Source organism: Tyto alba, unplaced genomic scaffold (genome assembly GCF_018691265.1).
Source record: "Tyto alba isolate M040663 unplaced genomic scaffold, T.alba_DEE_v4.0 Super-Scaffold_13, whole genome shotgun sequence".
NCBI lineage: Eukaryota > Metazoa > Chordata > Aves > Strigiformes > Tytonidae > Tyto > Tyto alba.
This window is the reverse complement of record NW_024881275.1, coordinates 38,485,678-38,509,763: the sequence shown is the minus strand read 5'-3', so window position 1 is coordinate 38,509,763 and position 24,086 is coordinate 38,485,678. Positions and strand designations below refer to the sequence as shown.

At 37.2% G+C, this 24,086-nt stretch overlaps 1 protein-coding gene across 3 annotated transcripts in view; it reads left to right on the top strand.

Moving 5' to 3' along the window:
• The window catches only part of LOC104358009 (contactin-associated protein-like 4), a 252,607-nt gene that overhangs the window by 68,236 nt on the left and 160,285 nt on the right, over nt 1-24,086 (top strand). For all 3 annotated transcript variants that reach the window (XM_032992904.1, XM_032992903.1, XM_032992905.1), the window contains exon 3: nt 8,852-9,045. In XM_032992904.1, the coding sequence (XP_032848795.1) occupies nt 8,852-9,045 (194 nt within the window). The remainder of the gene's footprint in view (nt 1-8,851; nt 9,046-24,086) is intronic.

Here is a 24,086-nt window from a genome sequence, read left to right as displayed (position 1 = left end):
ATACAGGCAATATGTGAGTATGAGAAAGACTCTTTAGTCCTGAAAATAATCTCATGGAAGCAATAGGATTTTGCTTATATCAAAGGCAAAAGATGGTGCAGCTGTCACACCTGTGGTTGAAAAATACTATGCAGAAATTTTATATATGGGGCACTGACTGCAGATATGCCTTTAATCTTGGAGACCCTCTCAGCCTTCTGCCAGTGTTCAAAGATGATTCTGTATCCAATATTTCTTATTCATAGTTCAAGGTCCCTTATCCTCCTCAGCTTTACTTGCCACAGTTTATCCATAGTTTCAAATGTTTATGCTTACATTCATGTCTTTTATCACTGAGATACAACTCACCACAACATTGCTGTGATAGCTTTTGCATAGCCTTTCTGACAAACTGGCCAAGTTATGATTTACGCTATTTGACATCTTTGTCTATTTAGGTTCTTTCTGATAATTACTTTTCTTGCACTTTGCTAGTGTATAAATGGGAGTTTCTAATTGCACAATTTGTTAGATTGCCTTATCCAAGCACAGAAGAACTAAAATCTAGGAGACAAAGGTTTGATACTGGCATTCATCTTCCTCCCCAGTTCTGTTACTCAAGGGACTTTTCTAAGGGGCCAAGAGGATTCTTCCCTGGTAGCAATCCATCAACACTTTTTATCAGATCTTCTCCCCCATGCCCCATCCCTGTCATCAGTCAGTAAACTTTTAGAGAACAAAAACCTTGTGTTGTTTACTTAATTGTAAGATTACATTTGTTTTGTAGTTCTTCATTTGTGAAAGAGAATTCCCTGCTTTTCAGTTTAAAAAAGGAAGTATTGTCATATTTTGGTATTTTAGGTTTTTTTGGATGCTATAAAACACTTCATTTGACTTTTCTAAGCCTGGGAAGCCTCAGTTGTCAATTACTTGAATGTATAAAATCTGCTTTGTAATATGTGAGCCAAATTTATCCCTGGTGCAACTTTATTGACTTCAAATTAAAATTGGCTTCTGTTAAATGATCCACATGGGAAATACATAGCTTGGTTAATCAAAGGAAAGAATCCTTTACAATGTGTGTTAGTTTAAATTTGGATTTTTACTTATATGCATTGCTTGCAGTTACTGTGATTAAATATGGAAAAAATAAACTGAATTTGAAAGTGGTATAAATGGTGATGCTGGACAAATAGCATAATGAACTGCATGTGAGGAAGGTGGTGTGAATGTGCATGTGAGCATGAACTTTGTTGTGATTTACATAACAGCATAGGCAATAGTAGTCATAAAACAGAATGAACAAATAGGGGTGTGCAGTTCTTACACAGGGGAGATCTTTATGTCAGATTCTATTGTCTGTAGTTCACAGTTTTTAATATGAAGCAAAGGGAGCCTGGAAGCCTGATAGCTACAGAGACCCAGTCTGGAAAGCTTAAGCATCACTTAATAAATTGTCTGTGAGCAAGGTTAAGATTTAAACCTGATATAACCCGCCAAATCCACTGTAAGAATACTCAGGTATTTTCTGTTTGTATTTGAGGTTTGGGTCTTTTCCTCTGTCATTTCTAGCTTTGGGTTTTTGTAGCTATTTGCTAATTTTGCTATTTTTTTTTTTTATTTTCAATGTCTTAATGGTATCATCACCTTTGTGAAGCTAAGGAATTAAGAAAATTAATGCCATTAAAACACATATCCTAGCAGACAGGAACCAGGATGAAGAAATAATACCCATTCAGCTTTGTCATGTGTTTATATTGGTGGCCACCGGGGAATGGAGAGGATATTTAACCTCCAAAAGCAAGGAAAACAATCTCATAGAATTTAAACTATATGTGAAGTGTATAAGAATGAAAAGCTAGAAATGTAGGCAATCTGAAGGAACACAAATATTCTTCTTTAAATTTAGTGTTTAAATCCAGGACAGATTACAGGACGATAATCTTGTTTATAGTTTAGTAACTGAAATTACTAAGAAATTGTTGACTGAACTGTAAGATGATTGCTTTAGTGGATAACACCTCCTTGTATAACTTCTGCAGAAAAGCATTGTATATTACTTGGGGGAGGGTGTGAGGAAAACCCAATATATTGTCACTTAACTGACTTGGAAATGAATGTTATAACATTGTACAAACAGAAATCAAGAATAATGAATGTTCACAAGGCAAAACTTGATTCAATAATATATGAAAGATACATGATTGCTTTGATTTTAAATCCAGCACAAATCAATCAATTTTAATGCATTAAAAATATCAAGAGCTTAGGAATTTTTCCCATCATTTAATACTCAGTTTATTTATGAATATTACGTAAAATGAAATAGTCTATTTATCAATTAATATGTACAAGTGACTGATGAAAACTTTAAATTTTGATTTAATCACTGCTAGGCTGGATGAAACCATTGTCCCAGTAACCATAGACACCCCATTGTCTTGTCAGCCATCAAGGCAGGCTGGCAAGTTATTACTAAAATGGAGATGAAAAACTGAATTAAGAAGAAGAGTTAGTACTTCAGAAAAAGTATGTGGTTGCTAGATATGTTCAGTAAATTAATGTACTTTAAAGAGAATTACACCAAGTGTGTACAAACATTTTTTTTCAAACATTTATATTAAAAAATACAAAGAACTAATACTAAACAGAATGAGAAATTTTTATTTATTATCTGTGTACAACTTCAAGTCAGTATGTTCTTCATAAAAAGGAACTGTGTAATGCTTGTTTTTTTTTTTGTTTTTTGTTTTTTTTTTAAGAGAAGTCTAGCATGAAACTTGCATGCTTTTGCAGCCTGAATTTAGATTTTTGATATAGTGCATACAATTAATCTCAATATTGGCAAGAGACAGTAGGAGATAAAGAGGGTTGAACACCTCCTGAGGCAAAGTTCAAAGTAAAGTATCTCTAGATATCGGTTATCTTCCTTGTGAAATTTATTTATTTTTTATTTGATGTTAGTTCACGAGGAAAGATGTTTCATCTATGGCTGTTAGAAAATACAGTGAGAGGTAATTCAAGAAAATGTATGCTTTACATAAATGACACTGACTAAAAGTTAAATAAGGTGAAGACTGTGAAGTCAATCATTCAGAAAGTTTAGGGATGACAGTGTTCTTCCTGTCAATCTTAGTTTAGCCCTGTGTGTTCATACATATTGGCACAATCTTAACATACACAGTTTCCGAATTCCCGTAGAGACTCTTAAAGACTTCCCCTGGTCTCCCCAGAAACATCCACACCACACAGCATGGATATCTGACAAGCCTTTATGGTTTTCAACAAGATTCTTTCGACATCTGTTATGCCCCTGACTTCTGTGTATCACCATGCCCAGACATATGCTACAACAAAAAAGATTCTGCCAACCACTACAATTTGGTACGCCCGTTAATCTTGCTGCAAGGATAGGGCACACTGTAAGAAGAGACTATAAAGTGCTATGTGAGGAGCTAACATGCTCTAATAGTGTTTTCTGCAGGACTGGGCAAATATTTAATCTTTTTGATGCTGCAGGTAGCAGTCAGATGTTGAGAGGACAGATGGATGCTGGACAGTCAGACAGAAGATCTTCTGAAGTGCCCTTTGCAGATATAGGCATCATGTGAATCAGAGTGGTTCACCAGTAGTGCTTCGAGAAACGTGTTGCAGCTGATGAATGGTAATCCAGGCCAGGCTGTGGCTTCACACATGCAGTTGGAGACATATTGCTGCATCTGCTCTGTAGCTATTCTACATGGGTCTTATGTGGCATTGGTCAGTAGAGGGCTGAAACGGGGCTTCTGGGACTGCTACTTTATTGTAGTCCCCCAGGTCAACTATCCCTGGCATTAGAAGTCTGTATATCTGTGCCTTTTTCTCTTCTTTCCACAGGATGTAGTGCAGTATGATTAGGGGGAATAGTCTACGTGGAGGCTTGCCTTACAAAGACATCTGGAAAATATGGTACTAAAGGCAGAAGTACCTCTCTCAGTTGGCAGCAGGTAGTGCGGCCATAACATAGTCTTGGCTTTTCAGGCCTTTTTTGTTTACGTCTTTCTAACTGGCTCTATCACTTCATTCTGAACAAAGCTCTCCAGCCAACAAGTGAAAATGTTTTTTGCAGATGGACTTTAAAAATTATGTTCTCAGCACAGTCTGCCTGACTACTCCTGTTGAATACAATACAACCCTCCTTTTCAATTTAAAAGTTCAGAATGGTCACCAAACTTACCACAGTGACACAGGATTCTAAGAAGGCTTTGGATACCATGGCACTGCAGGATGATGGTGTGCCTGGAACTGTTAGTGCGTGAGCTGAGGATTTGGTGTTGAAAGTTAAGTTGTCTGGTCTTGTGTGGTGTGTGCCACAGATTCAGTATATGCTATGGATGTGGACTGCCCAGTTTGTGGGTGTGAAGTCCCTTGTTTAACCTCTCAGGTTGGGTGTTCACAAAGTTTTCTCACTTGCCACACTGTTCTGCACAGCCACTAAAAGATGAAACAGTACGAGCATAAAGACAAGACTGTGGAGGCTGCAGCAGAGGACTTGTGCAGCCACTGAAGCCACAGAGGAGATCATATCGCTTACTCTTTCTGAAGAAGTAGTTTTAAGGAAAATCTTGTTTGACTTCCTCTGTTTTAAGATAGAGTATGTGAAATATTAATGGAGACTTTGTAGAAAGAAATTGTGAACATGTGAGATTTATCAGTGACTTAATTTTAACTTAGTTAAATTAGGAAGATGTGGAAGGATGAATCTTCTGGTGAATATTCAGGACCCTTCTTGAATTAGAGGAGCAGCAGATTTTTTCATAAAGTGACTGATTTGATCAGTATTTGTAGATGCTGTGGCAGACCTGAAAAATAAACAAAAAGATACTTGCTTTTTTTGATCAAAAAAATAAAGTTTTTTTGAAGACAACTGAGGTTTCTTATGGAAATACTGCAATCAACTCTAGTTTTCAATTGTCAGTACTAGGAAATTGTATGACTTGCTTAGGAAGTGTTAAGTCATATGTTGACATTTAAGAATGATTATGGGCCAAATAAATTTATGGAAGTTTTTTCTGTATTCACACTTACTTGCCATTTTGTGTAGTTTTCATAATGCCACTAATTCTTTTTTTGGTTTATGGTCTTGGAAGGAATATGCGTTTTGGCACTTCAGTCCAACCTCACTGCAGCCCATCTTCAGCCCCAGGAGGCTGCTCGGCCTCTCGCTTTAGTGCAGGATCTACATCATTCACAGAGAGCTGCAGGAATGGTGAATGTTTTTTCATTTGTATATTTCCACAGTGCAAGATGGCATGTCCATGGCTGTCAATGCTAATGGGTAGGAAGGAGTATCATGGTGCCCTGTCCAACCAAGGGACCCATCATCAACTTTGCCCCAAATACTGCCCTGTGTCATTCCTTTCAGGGAGAAACCTTTCCTGTTGGGTTGCATGCTGTATTCTCCTTAACATCTGTTGGCACTGAGTGAGTGCCACCAGCATAGGTGGCTGAAGATGCAACATGGCAGGGTTGGCTATGTGAAGATGAGTGTAGTGAAAATGTAAGCTGCTATATGGGAATTTTGAGGGGGGAACTTCTCAATAGGAAAGAGGAGTATTGCATGAAGAACTGAATTTACCTGAAAGGAGGATGAAGGATTTTTCCCAGTAGTTTAGATTTTGTTTTGAACTCAGTGTCATCTTTATCTTGTGTTAATAATTTTTAGAACATATATTTTATGTGGAAATGTGCTTGTTGTATGCACGCCTGTTTTCAACGAAGAGGCTGAATGGGCCACATTTTTCTGAGTGCTGCTTGAGAAGACTTGCAGATCTCAGAGCAAATTTGTGGTAAGCTCTGTTTTGCAGTCCTGGTTTTGCAGTAAGAAATACATTATTGGAAGTAAGTTTGTGACGTAAATTGTAATATCAGACCAAAAGCTGCTGGGTGGGAGGCCAGTGACCAGCCTGGAAAGGTGACTCACATGGTCTCATTGAGGACTACAGAAATATTTTTAGTATTTCATACAGAGCTTTTTCTTAAGGTAGGTTATCTCTACTTTTGTGGAGGAGAAAAAAAAAAAAAAAGTAAACATAGGAAAAAAATTCATTTAACCTCAGTGCAAAATTGAGTACATGTGAACTATTGTTTTGTTTTGTTTTGTTTTGTTTTGTTTTGTTTTTTTAACTATCTTGGAATGTCTTCATGGGTTTACATTATTTCTGAGTATAAAGAATTTCTAGCCAGCACTTGAAGTACTGGTAGAATAGATTCTTCTTAGAGAATAATGGACTGCTATACCACAAGAAATTGAAAATAAACATGGAACAAAAGTAAAATCTTTTATTTTAAAGAAACAGACACTTTTTCACCCAGTGATATCTTTTTCATTAAGAAAACATAAGTGAATATGAATGACCTTGTCCCTGGCTATATTAGGAATTGGGTGTGTTTTCACTGGTATACTGCATTATTTTCTGTTCTTGATATAATAAATAATCACTTTGTTAATTCAGGCAATAATAATTAACAACAGACTTTCTAAAATCTGTTTTTATATCATTTAACTTAACCTGTGGATTTGGGAAGTAAAATACACCAAGTAGGAAATTCAATTCAAATTACTATCCATGACCCCCCCACACACACATTCTCCATTAATACAGTTTGATGTGACAAAGTCTATGTAATTTTGCTTCCTTTAAGTGCAGAATAGTGTTTTTACATTATACTTATTTTCACTGAATACCTATCTTAAGTAAACGCTCTTTTATTTTTTTCTTGGTCTCCATCTTCATTTTCAGAGATGTGTCTGTATTTCTTCTGTTAGACATGATCAGTTAAGTGTTCACTTAAGGAAGAACATACTCTATGTCCGAACTCAAATTCATTAGAGACAGCTCAAATTTTGAAGCAGTGTGTTTTCAGAAACTGTTAATCCTTGCCCATTTCATCAACTTGCACGTGTAAACATTGGAATTTTTTTTTTTTTTTTTTTTTGAGTTATGTGATGTGAATATTCCTTCTGTATTGCTTTCTTCTTTGACAAAAATGTTCTAAATTTATCGGGAAAGGGCAAGAATGGGATACAATGTTTGCTTTTAAGTTACTGCTGATACTAACTGTAGCTGCTTTTAATTTAGTTTGTTAAATATTTATATCACTAATTACAATTAAGTGAAAATTCAAATCCCCACTCAGTTACAATCGCCATGACAAACAGGTTCATAAAGAAACCACAGAAAATTCATGTGTAGAAAATGCTATAGATGTATCCTGTATCTGATGTTTCCTCTTATGAAGAAATGAATAAAAGGAGAAACATAATGGGAATTAAAGCAAAAAATCTCCAAGTATTTACATGAGGTTCTAAATCCTGATATAGATAAAGAGCTAAAAAATAAAAAAAAATCAAAATCACTCCACCCAAAGATTTAAATCTGTTACATTTTAGTTCATAAATGTGTGCACAAAGAAATTCTTGCACACATGGAGCTTTATGTATTTCTCTCAGTTCTTTCCACTTACCTTGCTCTGTAGAATGAACCTCACTTTTTGTGGCTTATAAACATCTATGTGATTTCACACCATTTTATTTTTGAATAACAATTTTAATCCTTAAGTATCAATTCTTTTTTCTTTCATTTTTTTTTCTAAAGGAGGTAATTTTAAGAACTTGACTCATGACCCAGAACAAAATTAAACCGTATGTGATGTTTTATTTATGAAATATGATGCATCTTGAAGGCTACACAAGCATAAGATTGGATAGTAGTTGTCTATTTCCACATAATACAGTGTTTAACGATTGTTTTGGGAAGTAGATATATCTGTTCTTCTTTCTCTGTGCCTGTATATGTTAAGAAATTTTCAAGGTGCCTCTTATGTGAGTTTGACTGAATTAGATAAAAATCTGTGCTTTCAAAAGGGATCTTTCGTTGTTTGTTGTCACCCCACTCTTTAATAAACCCCACCAGATGCTGTGTCTGATTACTTGTAAATTTTGCAAAACATTTTCACAAAACAACATTTTTTCTTACCAGATGATTTGCGACCTACCCTTGGGCTTTTCCATACAACTTTACAGACAAGGTAGTAGCCTGATCTGAGTAAATAAAGGCAATAAAGGGAAAACTGACTTGATAAACTGTCTTTCTTCATCTGAACATGTCTTTCTGATTAAATACTGTAGGAGTTTTATATATAGTTATGTGTTTTGGATTAAACTTCATCTTGGAAAATTGGTCTTTCTGATTGAAACTCCACATGTATACCTCATACTATCTTACTGTTTTGCCTACAAATTAGTTGATTACTTAAAGAGGTATGTGTATATTTATTATCTAACTGTGCTTTATTGCTTCATATACAAATCTGTATATCCATGCCTTACAGAACAGAATCATGCAGAATCATTCAGGTTAGATGGGACCAGGAGATCTTCTAGTCCATTAAAAAAAAAAATAAAAGAGGCATATAAAACAAATAAACAAAATTCTGGGTTTTTGACTTAAAGAGTCTAATTGGGTAAGAATTACTTTGTAGAATTCATGACAAAAGTTAGAGAAAAAGTGAATAAATTCACAATGGCTCTTAATTGCTATAATTGGTTACATATATCAAGTAATCTGTATCAATCTTTATAACAGTTGCTAAATAATACCAAGACATTTTTTGGTGCAATGTTATCTTGAATTAAAATCATAGATTCATAGAATGGTTTGGGTTGGAAAGGACCTTTAAAAATCATATAGTTTCAAACCCCTGCTGTGGACAAGGATGTCTTTCACTAGATTGGGTTGCTCAAATGAATTAATTCATTTTAACATATGCTAGTTTTGTGTTAACTCTCTTCTTTTAGGAATACATTTCAGTATTTTTCATTCTTTTTAAGGTGCTGGTGGCTGGTCTCCACTTGTGTCCAATAAATATCAATGGCTTCAGATTGATCTTGGTGAAAGAACTGAGATTACTGCTGTTGCTACTCAAGGTGGTTATGGGAGCTCCGACTGGGTAACAAGCTACCTTCTGATGTTTAGTGATAGTGGAAGAAACTGGAAGCAATATCACCAAGAAGAAAGCATTTGGGTATGTTCTTTCAATAATGAGAATTAAGTTTCTGTAGAACAACACTTAAACTACTTGCGCTATACATTGTTGCAAATCCTTAAAAAGCAGTGAAATGTAAAGAATTACACTGAAAGTGTTTAGAAAATTAAAAAAAAACCAAACTAATTTAGCATATGGCAAGATAAAAGGCACTAAAAAGCAAACAAATATCAAAAACCTACTCTTAGCATTAATCCATTAAGTCTCAAGGTATTCTGAGGACTAAAAATGTACTGCAAAATCTCTTTTGTCTTTCTAGGTATGTTAAAGTTGTTTTCCCAAAGCATTAATCCCGGCTGTGTTACACTTGGCTTTGTAATTAAGAAAAAAAAAATAAAATACTTGCTTTATTTTTTCTGAAACCTTTAATCTAAGTATAAAATGAAGTAACAGAAATCAAAATCATAACCAAACAAATCCAAATTTATTTAGAAATGAATAAATATTAATCAATATTTAATTTTTGGTCATCTAATTCAGAGTTTAGTTTCTGATATTCCAATCTATTTATCTCCTATTAGCTTTGTAGCTAGTAATAATAATAAGCCTTCCTATGCTTATCATCTTCCATTCACATGAATCTTACTGAGAGCAGAGGACACACAGTAACAGACAGACGATATCCAAAATCCACACGGAAAATCGAATGATACAGTTCTAGACCAGAGTTGCATCTTTCCTTCATCCCCAGTGATTGTCAGCTGGGACTAAAGGAAGAATAGTGGTACTTGTGGTCTACTATTTTATCCTGTCAAGTTACTTCTATCCTTTTGTCCATACAAAAAGCTGATTAATTTTTAAATTTTACTAAGCTTTAGGCTTCAGTTGTTTCTTGCCGCAGTTAAATATTATGTTAAAATGTATTTCATGTTATGAATTTTAATTTTGTTGACTTTTAATTCAAAATGTTCTTGTCACTCTTATTGTCAAAACCCATCTATGGTATAATGAGACTATGCAGTGGCTTACTTGTTGCATAATTGTCCTTCCTTTTGAATTTGCTACGTACTTCTGCTTCAGATTGTGTTTTCATAACAAAGAGAAATAAATGAGTTTCTAATCCGTATGGCTGTGGGGAGTAAGAAAAGAAAAACAGTCTTCCAAATGTTAAATGAGCATAAGCTGCTACAATATTGTCTTTGCCCATCTTCAGACAGAGTGATAAATCTGAGAGGTAGAGCTGCTTGATCTCTTCAGCGAGGACTCTTTTGAAATCCCATATTGGTATTGCAGACAGTGGTGTAGATAGTTATTTCTTGAATATTGCCACCGGTAAGATATCAAACAAAAGTTAAAAAAAAAATGTTAAATGCTGGTGCAAACGTTGGGATATGGAGGTTGTTAGATATGTAGGAGGGTGAAAGTAAGGCTTTGATTCCATTATCTCAAACTAAATAAAATAAAAATATTTTAATGGTTGCCATGCAGATTGGAGGTATGGCTTGCAGGCAGTGATGCATAATTCAAGGATGTAAACCATCACACTCAGGGGTAGTCTATTGATCTTTTTTATGTTTTTTATTTAGGAGTTGTGTTTCTAGGGGGAATATATTTTCTCTTTTCTAAACTAGTACATAGACGGAGTCATGGAATGAAACTCTTAAATCTCTATTTATTTTATAGATTTTCTCTTACTGTTATCTGTTTATGTTAAGTCTTCTTAAATGAAATGCCCAAGTTTATTTCAGTCACGAACATTGCACATTTTATGATGTCTACTGTTTTACTTCTATCATCTTTTTAACTGAGTCATTGTCTTATTACAAGACTGCTTACCAGAGGTAACATGTTCCTTTTTTCTTTTTTTTCTTTTTTTTTTTTTTTTACTACTACTGTGCATTAGAATGATGGAAGATGCCCAGTTTTGAGGGCCCTGTGTTTCTATAAGTACTTCAAAATTGTTCACTGTATGTAAGGATTTGCACTTTGCAACCACTCGTTCTAAACTTATCTTTTGTACAGTTTCACAGCTCTTTACTTTGTGTTTTCCTTTTCAGAAGTTAGTTTTGAATTGTCTGTCACCTTATAGCTTATTTTAACCTAAGGTTCTGAAGCTTCTGTCATCAGTGAACTGATCACAGTTTTTTCACTCACTGTAAAATTTTTATAACAACTGAGATGCAAGGAGGACTATGTAGGCATCTGTAAATGATCTAGTTATAAGAACTCTCTTTATGGGCTGTAGAAAAGGCAGTCTTTTCTAAGGCTGGTTCCTCTGACCTTAGATGTATTTGTTAGATTGAAATGAATCATGTACATCTTACCCCTCCCCAAACTTTAAAATACTTCATTGCCTATTGGTGCTGAATTTTGATGTAGGTATTCTAAAGTTAGGTGAGATAAACCTTTCTCCCCTCTTGTGGCTGATAAATATGATTTGTTTTCACTTCTCTGCGTATTAGGAATTGGTTTAGAAAGAGTCATGGTGACTGGCATCTTTACCTACGCAATATTCTTTGATGTCAGTCTTCACATTGATGGTTTACTGATGACCTAAATGTATGCTTTGTTATCTTATACCTGAAAGGAGTTTATCATTCATGTAGGTTTTATTTATTGTTTCAAATCCTTTAATTACTAAAGGTACTTTTGAAAGCTTAACTCCATTGCCGTTACTGGAACTGCTCTCATTATTAAGTATTAATTAAGTATTGTTAATTACAGTTTAGTTTTTTTAGCAGTTTTTTCTTGATTTGACAAAAAAATCTATTTGCTTACTCATTTTTATTTCTTTCCTCACTGACGTGGCTATCACTTTCCTTTTTAAAGTTATCTCTTAAGTATTTTCTGCACTGTTCTTGATCCTTATGTTAAGATTTTTCAGGCAGCAATCCTGAGGATCAATATTAACATCTTTTTAAACATTGGTACAGTTCTGGTTGAGATAAAATTCTCAAGTGAAATAGTTGTTATTAATAGTAAAATACATGCTTTTGGATGGAAATATTTTCCTTTGATAAGGATTAGTTTAATCTTGAAAAGAGATTAATTAAAATTAATTTTAGATTTTCTTTAATGTTACTGTAAATGTAAATGTGTTTGAACAAGGCAAGTCGTGGGCCTTTATGTGTATGTTCTTCAATTTGTTTCTATTTTTTCCATTCCTTAGGGTATAATTTCAGATGCAGTAAAGTCCAACCTCCCAAGGCCAACCTTTTGAATAGGTCTCTTACTTTGGCTCTAAAATGAGCAGTGGTTACAAATGTGTTTGTATATTAAGGTATCAGAGTTTCACTCTGGAATGCACAATTATTTTTCTTGGGTTTTTTTCAAACTTCAGGAGGCATATGGTAAAACATTATAAAAAATGTATCGTAAACTTAAGCTTTGGTTCAAGAAGCACTAAGGAAACTTTTACACCTTTAAACATTCCCTTCAGTAGTGGTACTACTATTAGTTCTTCCTAGAAATTTGTATTCTCGATATCATCATCTGTATTTTATCTATGAAGAATCTCATATCATAATTGATAGGGTTTTTTATCTATTTGGGGCTACATACGTTAATCCTTTTAACTAGTGTAGTTTCTGTAGTTCATAGTTTTGTATCAAAAATGTTTTTATGCTATGTACTTGCTGCTTAACATTACTAATTAAAAGTTTATTTTAAAAAGATAGTAATAAGGTAAAAGAAATTATAGTCTCCATCATTTTCAAAAGTAGAAGATGGGGGAAGAAAGAGAGCAATTTACAGTTTGAATGACAAATTTCCCATGTGTCATGGTTTGAGCTCAGAGGGCAACTGAGCACCACGCAGCTCCTCACTTCCCTCGTCCCCCTGGCACTGAGAAGGAGAAAATAAGCAAAAGTTTGGGATTTGAGATAGGACAGGGAGGAATAAAACACCCGTTATGGTCATGGGCAAAAGACAGACTTGTTAGGGGACGAAAAAAAGAACATAAATTTAATACAGACACTAACAACAACACCACTTAACAGAATAAGACAGTGAGAAGCATAACCACATCTTGAGAACACTTTCTCCCCACCCCTCCCTTCTTCCCAGGCTCAGCTCTGCTCCCAAGATCTCTACTTCCTCCCTCAGCAGTGCAGGGGATCAGGGGTGCAGTCAGTGCTACCACTTATGCCAACTTCATAGGAGGGAGGGGGAACTTCTGAAACTTATTCCTCTGCTCCAGCATGGTCCCTCTCTCACAGGAGACATCCCTCCATAACTTTTCTCCAACTCAAGTTCCTCCCGTGAGCTGAAGTGTTTCCCCAGCTGCTCTGGCATGGGACACCAACTTTCTCCAACTGGAGTCCCTCTCACGGGATGCAGCCCTTACACTGACTTTGGTGTTCACACAGATGTTGCAACTCCTCCTCCCACGTCCCTTCTTAAATATTTTATCACAGAGGCACAGATGATTGGCTTGGCCTTGGTGCAGAGGTGGGTGTGACTTGGAGATGGGGGAGCTTCGAGAAGCTTCTCACAGAGTCCATTGCTGTAGCCCCCTCCCCTGCTACCAAAAAACCCCACCACTCACTAAAACCCAGGACACCATGGCTGATAGTTTCAGTGAAAACATGAGTGACACAGCTCATGGGGAAATGCATCACAATGCCATTCATTAGCAAGAGTTTTGAAGATTAAATATCTTCAATTAAAAGTTGACCATTTCTTCTCTGATACAGATAGGGAAATACATGGAAATTCCGCCTTTGGTTTTGCTGTTTTGTTGGTTCTTTTTTTCATGAGACAATAATGAGTTATCCATTCCACAACTATGATCCAATTTTGTTTTATTTGTTTTCAATATTTCTTCTAAAATTTCTATCCAAAGCAGAGGAATTAAAACTAGTAATTATACAATGTTAGCAAAAATTTGGGGAAAATCTGACCATTTTTGTAACATTCATTTTAAACAGCAAATCTTTGCAATGCAGAAGTATGTTAATGTCTGCATATGTCTGTATATTTAAGTTCTGAGAACTATTTTCCATTTTACTTACCTTAGCTGAAGTTAAAGCTGGAAGTTTGTTTTATCATAATTTTCTCAGTCTTGTGAATTTGCATATTAAAATTGTATTAATGTTGAATGATTTGTTGTGCATGAATTGCTACATGTATTGCCAATGTCTTCTTTAAATGATTTGGGGTGTTAGAGTTTATTGGAAACTCCCCATGCTGTAAAATGACTCACTGTTATGGAAAGTTTGAGGTTAAGGAGTACCAAATCACAAGTATGCTGTGATAGTCACTGTTGTGGTTTAGGCCCAGAGGGCAACTGAGCACCACACAGCCGCTCACTCACTCCTTCCCATATCAGAGATGAGGAGGGAGAACATGCCCATTTAAGGACAGGGAGAAGTAACTCAGCAATTATCGTTACAGGCAGAAGACAGACTCCTTAGGGGAAGAGAAGAGAAGAGAACATCACTTTAATTCAAATGCTAACAAAGACAACACTTAGCAGCCAAGGTGAAGACAGTGGGAAGCACCAAACACATCCAAAAACATCTCCCACCTTTCCCTTCTTCCTACACTCATCTCTGCTCCCAACCTCTCCACCTCCTCCTCCAGCAGCGCAGGGGGCAGGGGGTGGAAGTTACAGTCAGCTGGCCACTCCTGCCTTCTCAGGTGGTGAGGTAAATACCACACATTCTTCCCCTGCTTCAGGTGTCTCCCCTCCCACCGGAGACAGTCCTCCATGAACTTTCTCCAGCGTGAGTTGCTCCCACGGGATGCAGCCATTCCCATGCTGTTTTGTTGTGGGCCAGCCTGGCCTGTTGCAGTCCTCTGAGCACCAAACCACAACAGCGGTGGCCACTTATTCCCTAAAGGTCCCGGGCCTATCCTGGAGTGGCTTTCTCCTCAAGCTTCAGGTCCACCTCTGCTCCACCACAGACCTCCATGTGTGGCAGGGTGGGTGGCCCGTCTCGCCACGGGATATAGGAGTCTCTACTCTGGCGCACCTCCCCCACATCCTTCTCCTTCCTTCCACTGACCTGGTTGTTCATCCTTCTCACAACTCCTCCTCACAAGTCCCAACCGCCTTTCAGGTTCCCCTTCTTAAATACCTGCAGAGGTGCAATTGATTGGCTTGGCACTGGCCAGAGGTGGGTCTGACTTGTAGCTGGAGGAGCTTTCAAGAAGCTTCTCACAGGGGGTACTGCTGTAGCCCCCACACCCGCTACCGAAAAAATGTGCCACAGAAGCCCAACACAGTCCCATTACACAACTCTGAAGTGTGGAGTTGCTTCACTGTTTTATTGAAACTGGTGGCTCTTCTGCAGTCTCAGGGATTTGCGTGTTTGCTAGAAGCTATGATCCTCTTCCTTGGAGCAAACTCGGTCACCATTCTTGATCATAATCTTCTGCACTGTAAAAGCAAAAGGCTGTACCTATACATTACTTGGCTGGACTTCTGTTAATTACTTCTTTGAACCAAAAGAGTTTTCTATTGATTCCTTCTGCAGCCGAAGGCATAGATAATTTATCCATCACTACATTTAACTTAGGTACAGATTCCAAATGTTGTCACCAGTACGCAGACTGGTGTTTCACTTTTTCTGTTGCTACTCACAGAAAATCTATTAATTAATCTATGAATTAAAGTAGGGCAGATGATGATGACTTCAACACAGTTAGTTCTGATATGCCTATGTTTGTCATAGCTTGTCCATCATTTACTTGTCTTGCATTTTCAGCTAAAAAACTTGCAACACAACAGTTTTAACTACTTGACACAACCGTGTAACTCAAGGACATATAACAAGTTAGCTGTGCATGACTTTTGTCTTTCTGTAACATCCTCAAAGAGGAAATCATCAAAGCATTTGTTAGATTACACAATTTATGTGTAAAAATCCAAAGTGCAACAGTGAGTTTAAAGTGGTTAAAAAAAAATATTTTGCAGCATTAGCTTTTTAAAGCATAAAAGATTTATATATAAATATAAATGTGTATAGCATAAAAGGCAAGCAAACTGTATTTTACTTTATCATGTGTATTAAAAATCATCTGCATCCTCTGCAGAGAGTGTGTTTTCAATTAAATATATATATATATATATATATAAAAGGAAACTGAATATGGATCCCAGGATTGTAAAAAGTATCATTGACATCAAATGTTTTGTCTTTGAAATGCTCTCTTTTGGAAGGTTTGTTAAAATAACAATAGGAACAGTCATGGCATCACTACACTCCAAAATATTAGATATACAAAAAATAATACACAAAAACAAGAGCTGCTGATTAGAAGGATGGGAATCAGGAAGAAAGTAATGAAAAATGGTGATTATCAAGATCTGTGAAGGTCAGAAGTAAATCTTCTGGTGATACTGAATTACATTAAAGATTCTCAGAATCTGAAGGTGAGAGATGGTTCTTCAAACTTTAATACACATAAATAAATCAGCTGTGTCATGCTAGCTTAAGATGATATCTTAAAGATTTTCACCTTTAAAAGTTTCTGTGTTATTAAGGTAAATATCTAATGTACTTCTTTTTATAGACTATGCAGAATGATATTACATAAGCTTTTGTAGATTTTTTTATATTTATATTCTCTTCCTTATTTCATCATTATCATAATTGTAGTGAAATAGACATAAATAGTTCCACATATATAAATGTTAAAAACCATACAAATAATTTTTTCCCAGAGCCCCTTGATATGGTATATATAATGGTGCATATTCATATGGTGTGGGAGGTTGACCCTGGCTAGACACCAGGTGCCCATCAAAGCTGCTGTATCACTCCCCTTCCTCAGCTGGACAGGGGAGAGAAAATATAATGGAAGGCTCATGGGTCAAGATAAAGACAGGGAGAGATCACTCAGCGATTACCGTCATGGGCAAAACAGACACCACTTGGGGCAATTAGTTTAGTTTATTACCTATCAAATCAGAATAGTGTAATGAGAAATAAAACCAAATATGTAAAACACCTTCCCCCCACTCCTCCCTTTTTCTCAGGCTTAGCCTTACTCCCTAATTTTCTATCTCCTCCCCCGCAGCGGCACAGGGGGACAGGGGATGGGAGATGCAGTCAGTTCATCACACATTGTCTCTGCTGCTCCTTCCTCCTCAGGGGGAGGACTCCTCACGCTTTTCCCTGCTCCAGCATGGGGTCCCTCCCACAGGAGTCAATCCTCCACAAACTCCTGCAGTGTGAGTCCTTCCCATGGGCTGCAGTTCTTCACAAGCTGCTCCAGAATGGGTCCCTTCCACAGGGTCACAGATCCTGCCAGAATACCTTCTCCAGCGTGGGCTCCATGTTTCCACAGGTCCTCAGGTCCTGCCAGGAGCCTGCTCTAGCGTGGGCTTCCCATGGGTTCCCAGCCTCCTTCAGGCACATCCATCTGCTCCAGCATGGGGTCCTCCATAGGTGGATACTTGCTCTACCATTAACCCCCAGGGGCTGCAGGGGACAGCCTGTCTCACCATGGTCTTCTCCATGGCCTGCAGGGGAGTCTCTGCTCTGGCACCTGGAGCACCTCCTCCCACTCCTTCTTCACTGACCGTGGTGTCTGCAGAGTTACTCCTCTCACATATTCTTACTTCTCTTTGCCTGCAGTTCCACAGATTTTTTTCCCTTTCTTAAATATGTTATCACGGAGGTGCTCCCACTGTCACTAATGGACTCTGCCATGGCCAGTGACGAGTCCTTCTTGGAGCCAGCTGACACTGGCTCTATCAGATGTGGGGGAATCGTCTAACTGGCTGTCATAGAAACCATCCTTGTAGCACTTCACACACACCCTCCCCTCCCCGCTACCAAGACCTTGCCACAAATACCCTGTCGTGGTTTAGGACTGGTTGGCAGCCAACCACAATGTAGCAGCTCTTTCTCCCTTCCCCTCCAGCAATGAGAAGGGACAGAGAGCCAGGCTTGGGGTTTGAGATAGTACTGGGATGGGGAAAAATTCCCCTTTATGATCACAAGCAAAAGGCAGACTCATTAGGGGAAGATAAAAAGAACATACATTTATTACAGACACTAACAACACATAACAGAGTAGGACAGTGAGAAGCGTTGCCACATCTTGAGAACACTTTCCCCCCACCCCTCCCTTCTTCCCAGGCTCAGTTCTGCTCCCGATATCTCTACCTCCTCACCCAGTGGCGCAGGGGCAGGGAATGGGGGGTGCAGTCAGTGCTGCCACTTCCCTTATCTTCGGTGAGGGGAGTGTCCGGAACTTGTTCCCCCTGCTCCATCGTGGTCCCCCTCTCACAGGAGACAGTCCTCCACAAACTTTCTGCAACATGAATTCCTCCCATGGGCCGCAGCGTTCCCCACACTGCTCCGTCATGGGTCACTAACTTCCTCCGACTGGATTCTCTCCCACGGCTGCAGCCCTTCCCAAGCTGCTCCGGCGTGGGACTCCCCTGCATGCTGCAATCCTCCCAGCACTGAATTACAGCAGCGGGGCTACCTTTTCCCACGAGACCCTGGCCTTCTTCGGGCACAGGCCATAAATCAATGTCTGCTCCACCGTAGATCTTCATGGGTGGCAGGGGGAGGCCGGAGCTGGGGGAGCTTCGAGAAGCTTCTCACAGGGGGCCACTCCGATATCCCTCTCCCCTGCCACCAAAAAAACTCCACCATTCACTCAACCCAGGACATACCCAAAACATGGTCTTACCTATCTGATGTAATAAGGGTTTTCTGTCACTGAATATAGTTATGACAAGGAAATAATTTTATATTCTGTGTAGCCCTATTGGCTTATTTCACAGCTTAATGTCACGTAGGAGGTTTTTTTGTGTGTGTTTTGGAGGTGGCATGTAAGCAATGAGCACTGGCAGTAGTCATTATTGTTTTCCACTGAACCCATCCAAGATGGGTCCAACCAAGAATGTAAAATTCCATCTTTGATGTGAAAGATCAGGTTCAGTGAAAAAATATTGGATACTGAAGCATTTATTGAATACAGACATCTTAAATGTTTGCTCAGTCTGTTATTTCACTGATGTGAGGAGGAAAATACAGACAGGTGAATAATTCATAACTAATAATTTATTCAGTGAATGTTTGCATTTTCTGCTTGAGAATTATCTCCTGAAGTGTGATTTACATAAATGAATTTTCTATTTTCAAATTGTTTCTACAATAATGCTTTTTAAAAATAGTTTGTGATTTTTATTCAGCTTGCTACAGTGTTCAGGAACATATCCTGGCCTGTTTTTAATATGTACATAGATAACAATGATATATTTAAATTTCTCAACTAAGTAACCATAAGTGTTAAGATCAGGGTATCCTGAATAAATGTTCAGAATAATGAATTTGAAATTAATTTTCCAGAAGAATTCTTTACTGATTTCATAACACTGTGGTGAAAATATTTACAGTAACCTATGAACTAGAAAACTGTGGGTCGGGAAAACAAATAACATATGAAAATCATGAAAATAGAAAGAATAAATAAAATAAAATAAAAAGATTATGAGTTACCAGTTTTAATGTCTACACAGGTCTAGGGGAAATCAAATCCAAGCATCTCAATATTGTTCATATTCTGGATTTTTCTAGTAACTTCTCATTTCTTGCCCTTCTTCTTTCATTTGACAGCAGCTGTTTATCTTTTGTAAATGTCAGAAGTAGTACACTGAGTAACATTTTCAAAGATCTTTGGTTACCTGGTAAAATGATATAAAATGACACAAACCTGACCTCTTTGTCTTCATTGCAACCAAAACAGTGTTTTGGTGTATGTGTATGCATACATACACACACACAAATACAGCGATATATTCTGATGGAGAAAAGTAACTGATACAGATTGTAATGAAGAGAATTTGTATAAAAATGAACGTTGTATGTCTCTATAATTGAGGGAAATATGGGTAAACTGTTGTCGGGTAATAGTACTCAAAGAATATTTCACCCACTGTTTCTGTTGGGATGAAGCTTACAAGTATTAAGTTAGAACTCAAAACCAGAAACCATTTATAGAATCATAGAATTGTTTAGGTTGGAAAAGACCTTTAAGATCATCAGTTCCAACTGTTAACCTAACACTGTCAAGTCCACCACTAAAACATGTCCCTAAGTGCCACATCTACACATCTTTTAAATACCTCCAGGGATGGTGACTCAACCACTTCCATGGGCAGCCTGTTTCAGTGAACCCTTTTAAGAAGAAATTTTTCCTGATATCCAGTCTAAACCTCCCCTGGTGCAACTTGAGGCCATTTCTTCTCATCCTATCACTTTTTACTTGAGAACAGAGACCAACAGCCACCTCACTACAACCTCTTTTCAGGTAGTTGTAGAGAGCAATAAGGCCTCGCCCGAGCCTGCTTTTCTCCTCCAGTTCCCCCAGTCAGTCCCCACTGGACTTGTGTTCCAGACCCTTCACCAGCTTTGTTGCCCTTCTTTGGACATGCTCCAGCACCTTGATGTCTTTCATGTAGTGAGGGGCCCAAAACTGAACGCAGTATTTGATGTGCAGCCTCACCAGTGCCACATACAGTGGGACTAATTCCCCAGTCCTGCTGGCGACACTGTTTCTGATACAAGCCAAGATGCTACTGGCTGCTTTGGCCGCCTGGACACACTGCGGGCTCACATTCAGCCAGCTGTCAACCAACACCCCCAGGTCTCTTTCCTCCAGGCAGTTCTCCAGCCACCCTTCCCCAAGCCTGTAGCGTTGCATGGGGTTGTTGTGACCCAACTGCAGGACCCAGAACTTGGCCTTGTTGAACCTCATACAGTTGCCCTTGGCCCATTGATCCAACCTGTCCAGATCCCTCTGTAGAGCCTTCCTACCCTCAATCAGATCAACCCTCCCACCCAACTTACTGTCATCTGCAAGCTGACTGAGGGTGCACTCAATCCCCTCAGCTGAGTGGAGAAAAATGCTGAGGGATTCAGGAGGAGGCAAAAGAAACCAAAAGAGGAGAATTCTCTAACTTGGGGTAAATGGAGTTTGAAGGGAAAAATGAAAAATGGTGTATGAAGAAAATCAGATACAAGCACACTTAGAAGGAATAATAAATGCATGAGTCTATTGTGTAGAAGCTTTAGTGAAACTGGTTGCATGCATAAGCTTCTATTTTTGATGAGAACTTTATGATATTTATCTAAAACATTAACATTTCTGAACCTAATTTTGAAGCTTTTGGATTTCCGTATCCACTTCTGTTTAAAATGCACTCTGACCACACTGCTATTTTTAGACACTTAAGTGGCAATCTAATAAGGATAATTTAGAAGTCACAATGATTAATGCTCTGTATAAAATAACCTATAGCAGCTGAAGAGATGAATGCATGCATCAAGGTTAACTCATCCGAGTATTTAATGTAAGCTAAAAGGAGGGAAAAAAAGATTAAAACATCAGTAAATAAGGCAGTGTTCTAAATAAAATCTGGGTAAGTTGTGTGGCTAAGAATTAAAGAAATTCTTAATGCCATAACAGGTAAAATAGATACTGTCAGTGCATGTACTATGGCAGTCCATATATGGAAAAAAAAAAAAGTTACATGATTAGAGTTAAAGAAACCATATTTATCTAAGGAAATCAAGATGCCTTGAAAATATACAAGTCCAGAAACATGTAGAAGTAAATGTTTTACTAGGATTAGACATTCACAGATTAGTTCTGATGTATGTGCTAGTCCTGGTGTCATTAAATTGCTTAGAAAAACAGGAGCTCTGGGAACCAAATTTTACTGTGTTAGGATGATACTTTGTTATTTTAAAGACTGCTGCCCATGTAAACTATTAACTCTGCACTAGAGTTGGATTCAGGGACTGGTCTTCATCAGGAATGTTTTTCTGACAGTTATTTGCTGCATTGTGGTCATCTGAAGAGAAATCAATAGAAGAGCAACTACAGCTTGCTCTATTTGCATAGTGTAAGAGAAACAGCAAATAGCCAGTTCATTGCTTCTGCCTTCTCTGCACATTTAGGTAGTGAGTTTGTGTTATAAAAGCATGATCATGACTTTGTACTTCTAATAGACACAAATCCTGGAAAAGGCAGTGTTATTATCGTGAGTTGGTTTTATAAATATCAGTAGTATTTTTTCATTAAGGTAATTCTTTTCTTTAGACCTCTGAATACTTCTAATCTAAATAGGAAGATGGTGACACACCATTTTCCCATTAAAATAATTCACTGTGATAGATACTGAGTTATTATACATTGTTTTTACTTATTGGTTTTAATGTCAATAACATTATAATATCCACTTTGTTGAAAATACTGTAGGAACTATTACAGCAAGAAAAGCAAGGGTTTAGTCCTTTGCCTCTCAAGTGTTGGCTGTTCTAAAGTGATACGATACTGATCATATCATTATCATACTAATGTGAGAAGTTTGTGCTTAAACACATATTCCTGTCTGAAAATGATGTACAATGGATAGGAAAAATTGCACTATGGATAGGTAAATATTGTCCCTATTTTTTGCAACAGACAGATTGTAAACACTTGAGGAAATCAAGCTGTCTTTGAAGAAAACAGTTCAACTTCATAAACAGAATGGAATATGTTTAGTTTGCTCAAGGCCTGTTGAGCCAGTAAGTAGTAGCAGACCCCACATTCAGAGTCTCTCTTGTTTACCCTGGCCACTTTCTTAGATGTAGCAAAAGTACTTTCAGAAATGGACTTCGGACCTCATTTGGCAGCATCTACTATACATGGATTTGTTTTATGCCTAGTATAATCCCTGAGGTTTAAAGTTCACCAAAGAGGAAACTGTGAATTTTTATAAAAACTTTGGTCATTGAACTTCAGATAAAACCTCAGTTTATTTTTAGTGTATACAGTCCTAACCCTCATGCTTTGATGGTCATGCCATTGTAACAGTATATTATCTTTAGAGCATAGCCATATTCATGTCATCTTCACATTTCCCTTTTAGACATTTTTTCCTTATAATAATAATAGTATTTAGACATACATAATAGTATAATAATATATAGACATATTTTAGACATAATGTTTCTTTAGAAAATTTTTTGAGCATTTAGATTATATATTTCTAGAAGTTGAAATAGGAATTCGGAGATTTAAGTGTTCCTGACTTTCTTGAACCTGGGAGCTCCAAAGTGCACTTAGATGCCCAAATTCCTATTTTGACTTTTAGGAGTCTCATTTTTATCTGTAGTATTTCAACAGTTTCAATCCAATCTTCATCTGTTTCTGCTCTTTCTCTGGATCTGTATTTCTATAAAACAGATACCATGACTAATAATCTTCTCTTGCATGATTGAATGACAGTTTTCAGTTTGAATAGGAATTGTTGTTCATGACTAGTGTTTTATAATTATGTTTTTTGGTTTTTTACCTTTGCTGTTGTATGTTTGCTTTTTGTCCGTGTTCATGTACCAAGCTATTGAAGAAGTAAAATCAGCTGTAGACATTCTGTTCCACAAACACAGAAGTCCCTGTTGTTTCTTGTGCTCTAAGTGCTGCATGATCTAACATGGAATAGGCAATTACCTTCATATACCTCTTAGTATGAATGTCTTATTTTATCAATATTACCTTCAATTGATATTGATCTGACCAGTATCCTGATAAAGTCTCCACTGTTCGTATTTCTCAATTGACTAAGATTCCATGTGATCATCATATCTTCATAGTCTGGGGACATTGTACCTTAGTAATGCCACAGAATTTACTAAAATTTTACAAGCTTGTGCTTAGTATATTTTTGATTAATTTTTGGTAAAATGAATCATGTAAGAACAAACAAGAGTAATAATATATGTATCAATACTTTGTAGTTTCTATTTGCCATATTTTAGGACCTTTCTGTAAATAGAAATGAATAGTATTCCTCCACTGGACATGTATTTAATTCTTAGCAGCATGCATTTCCATGCTGAATAAAGAATTAGTTTTTCTCTTGCTGGATGGTGTTTAACCCTTTTAAATCTACATTTTCTATTGCCAGACAGTCACATTTGCTACCACTTGTTTTAAAGGTCACAGGTAAGTAGATTTAAAATTAACTTTATTGCATATTTCATCCCTTTTATAAAACTTGCTAGATTTAAATGGTGAAAAGAATATTTCAGTGTGTTTTAAATAAGTGATTCAGCAATTATAGC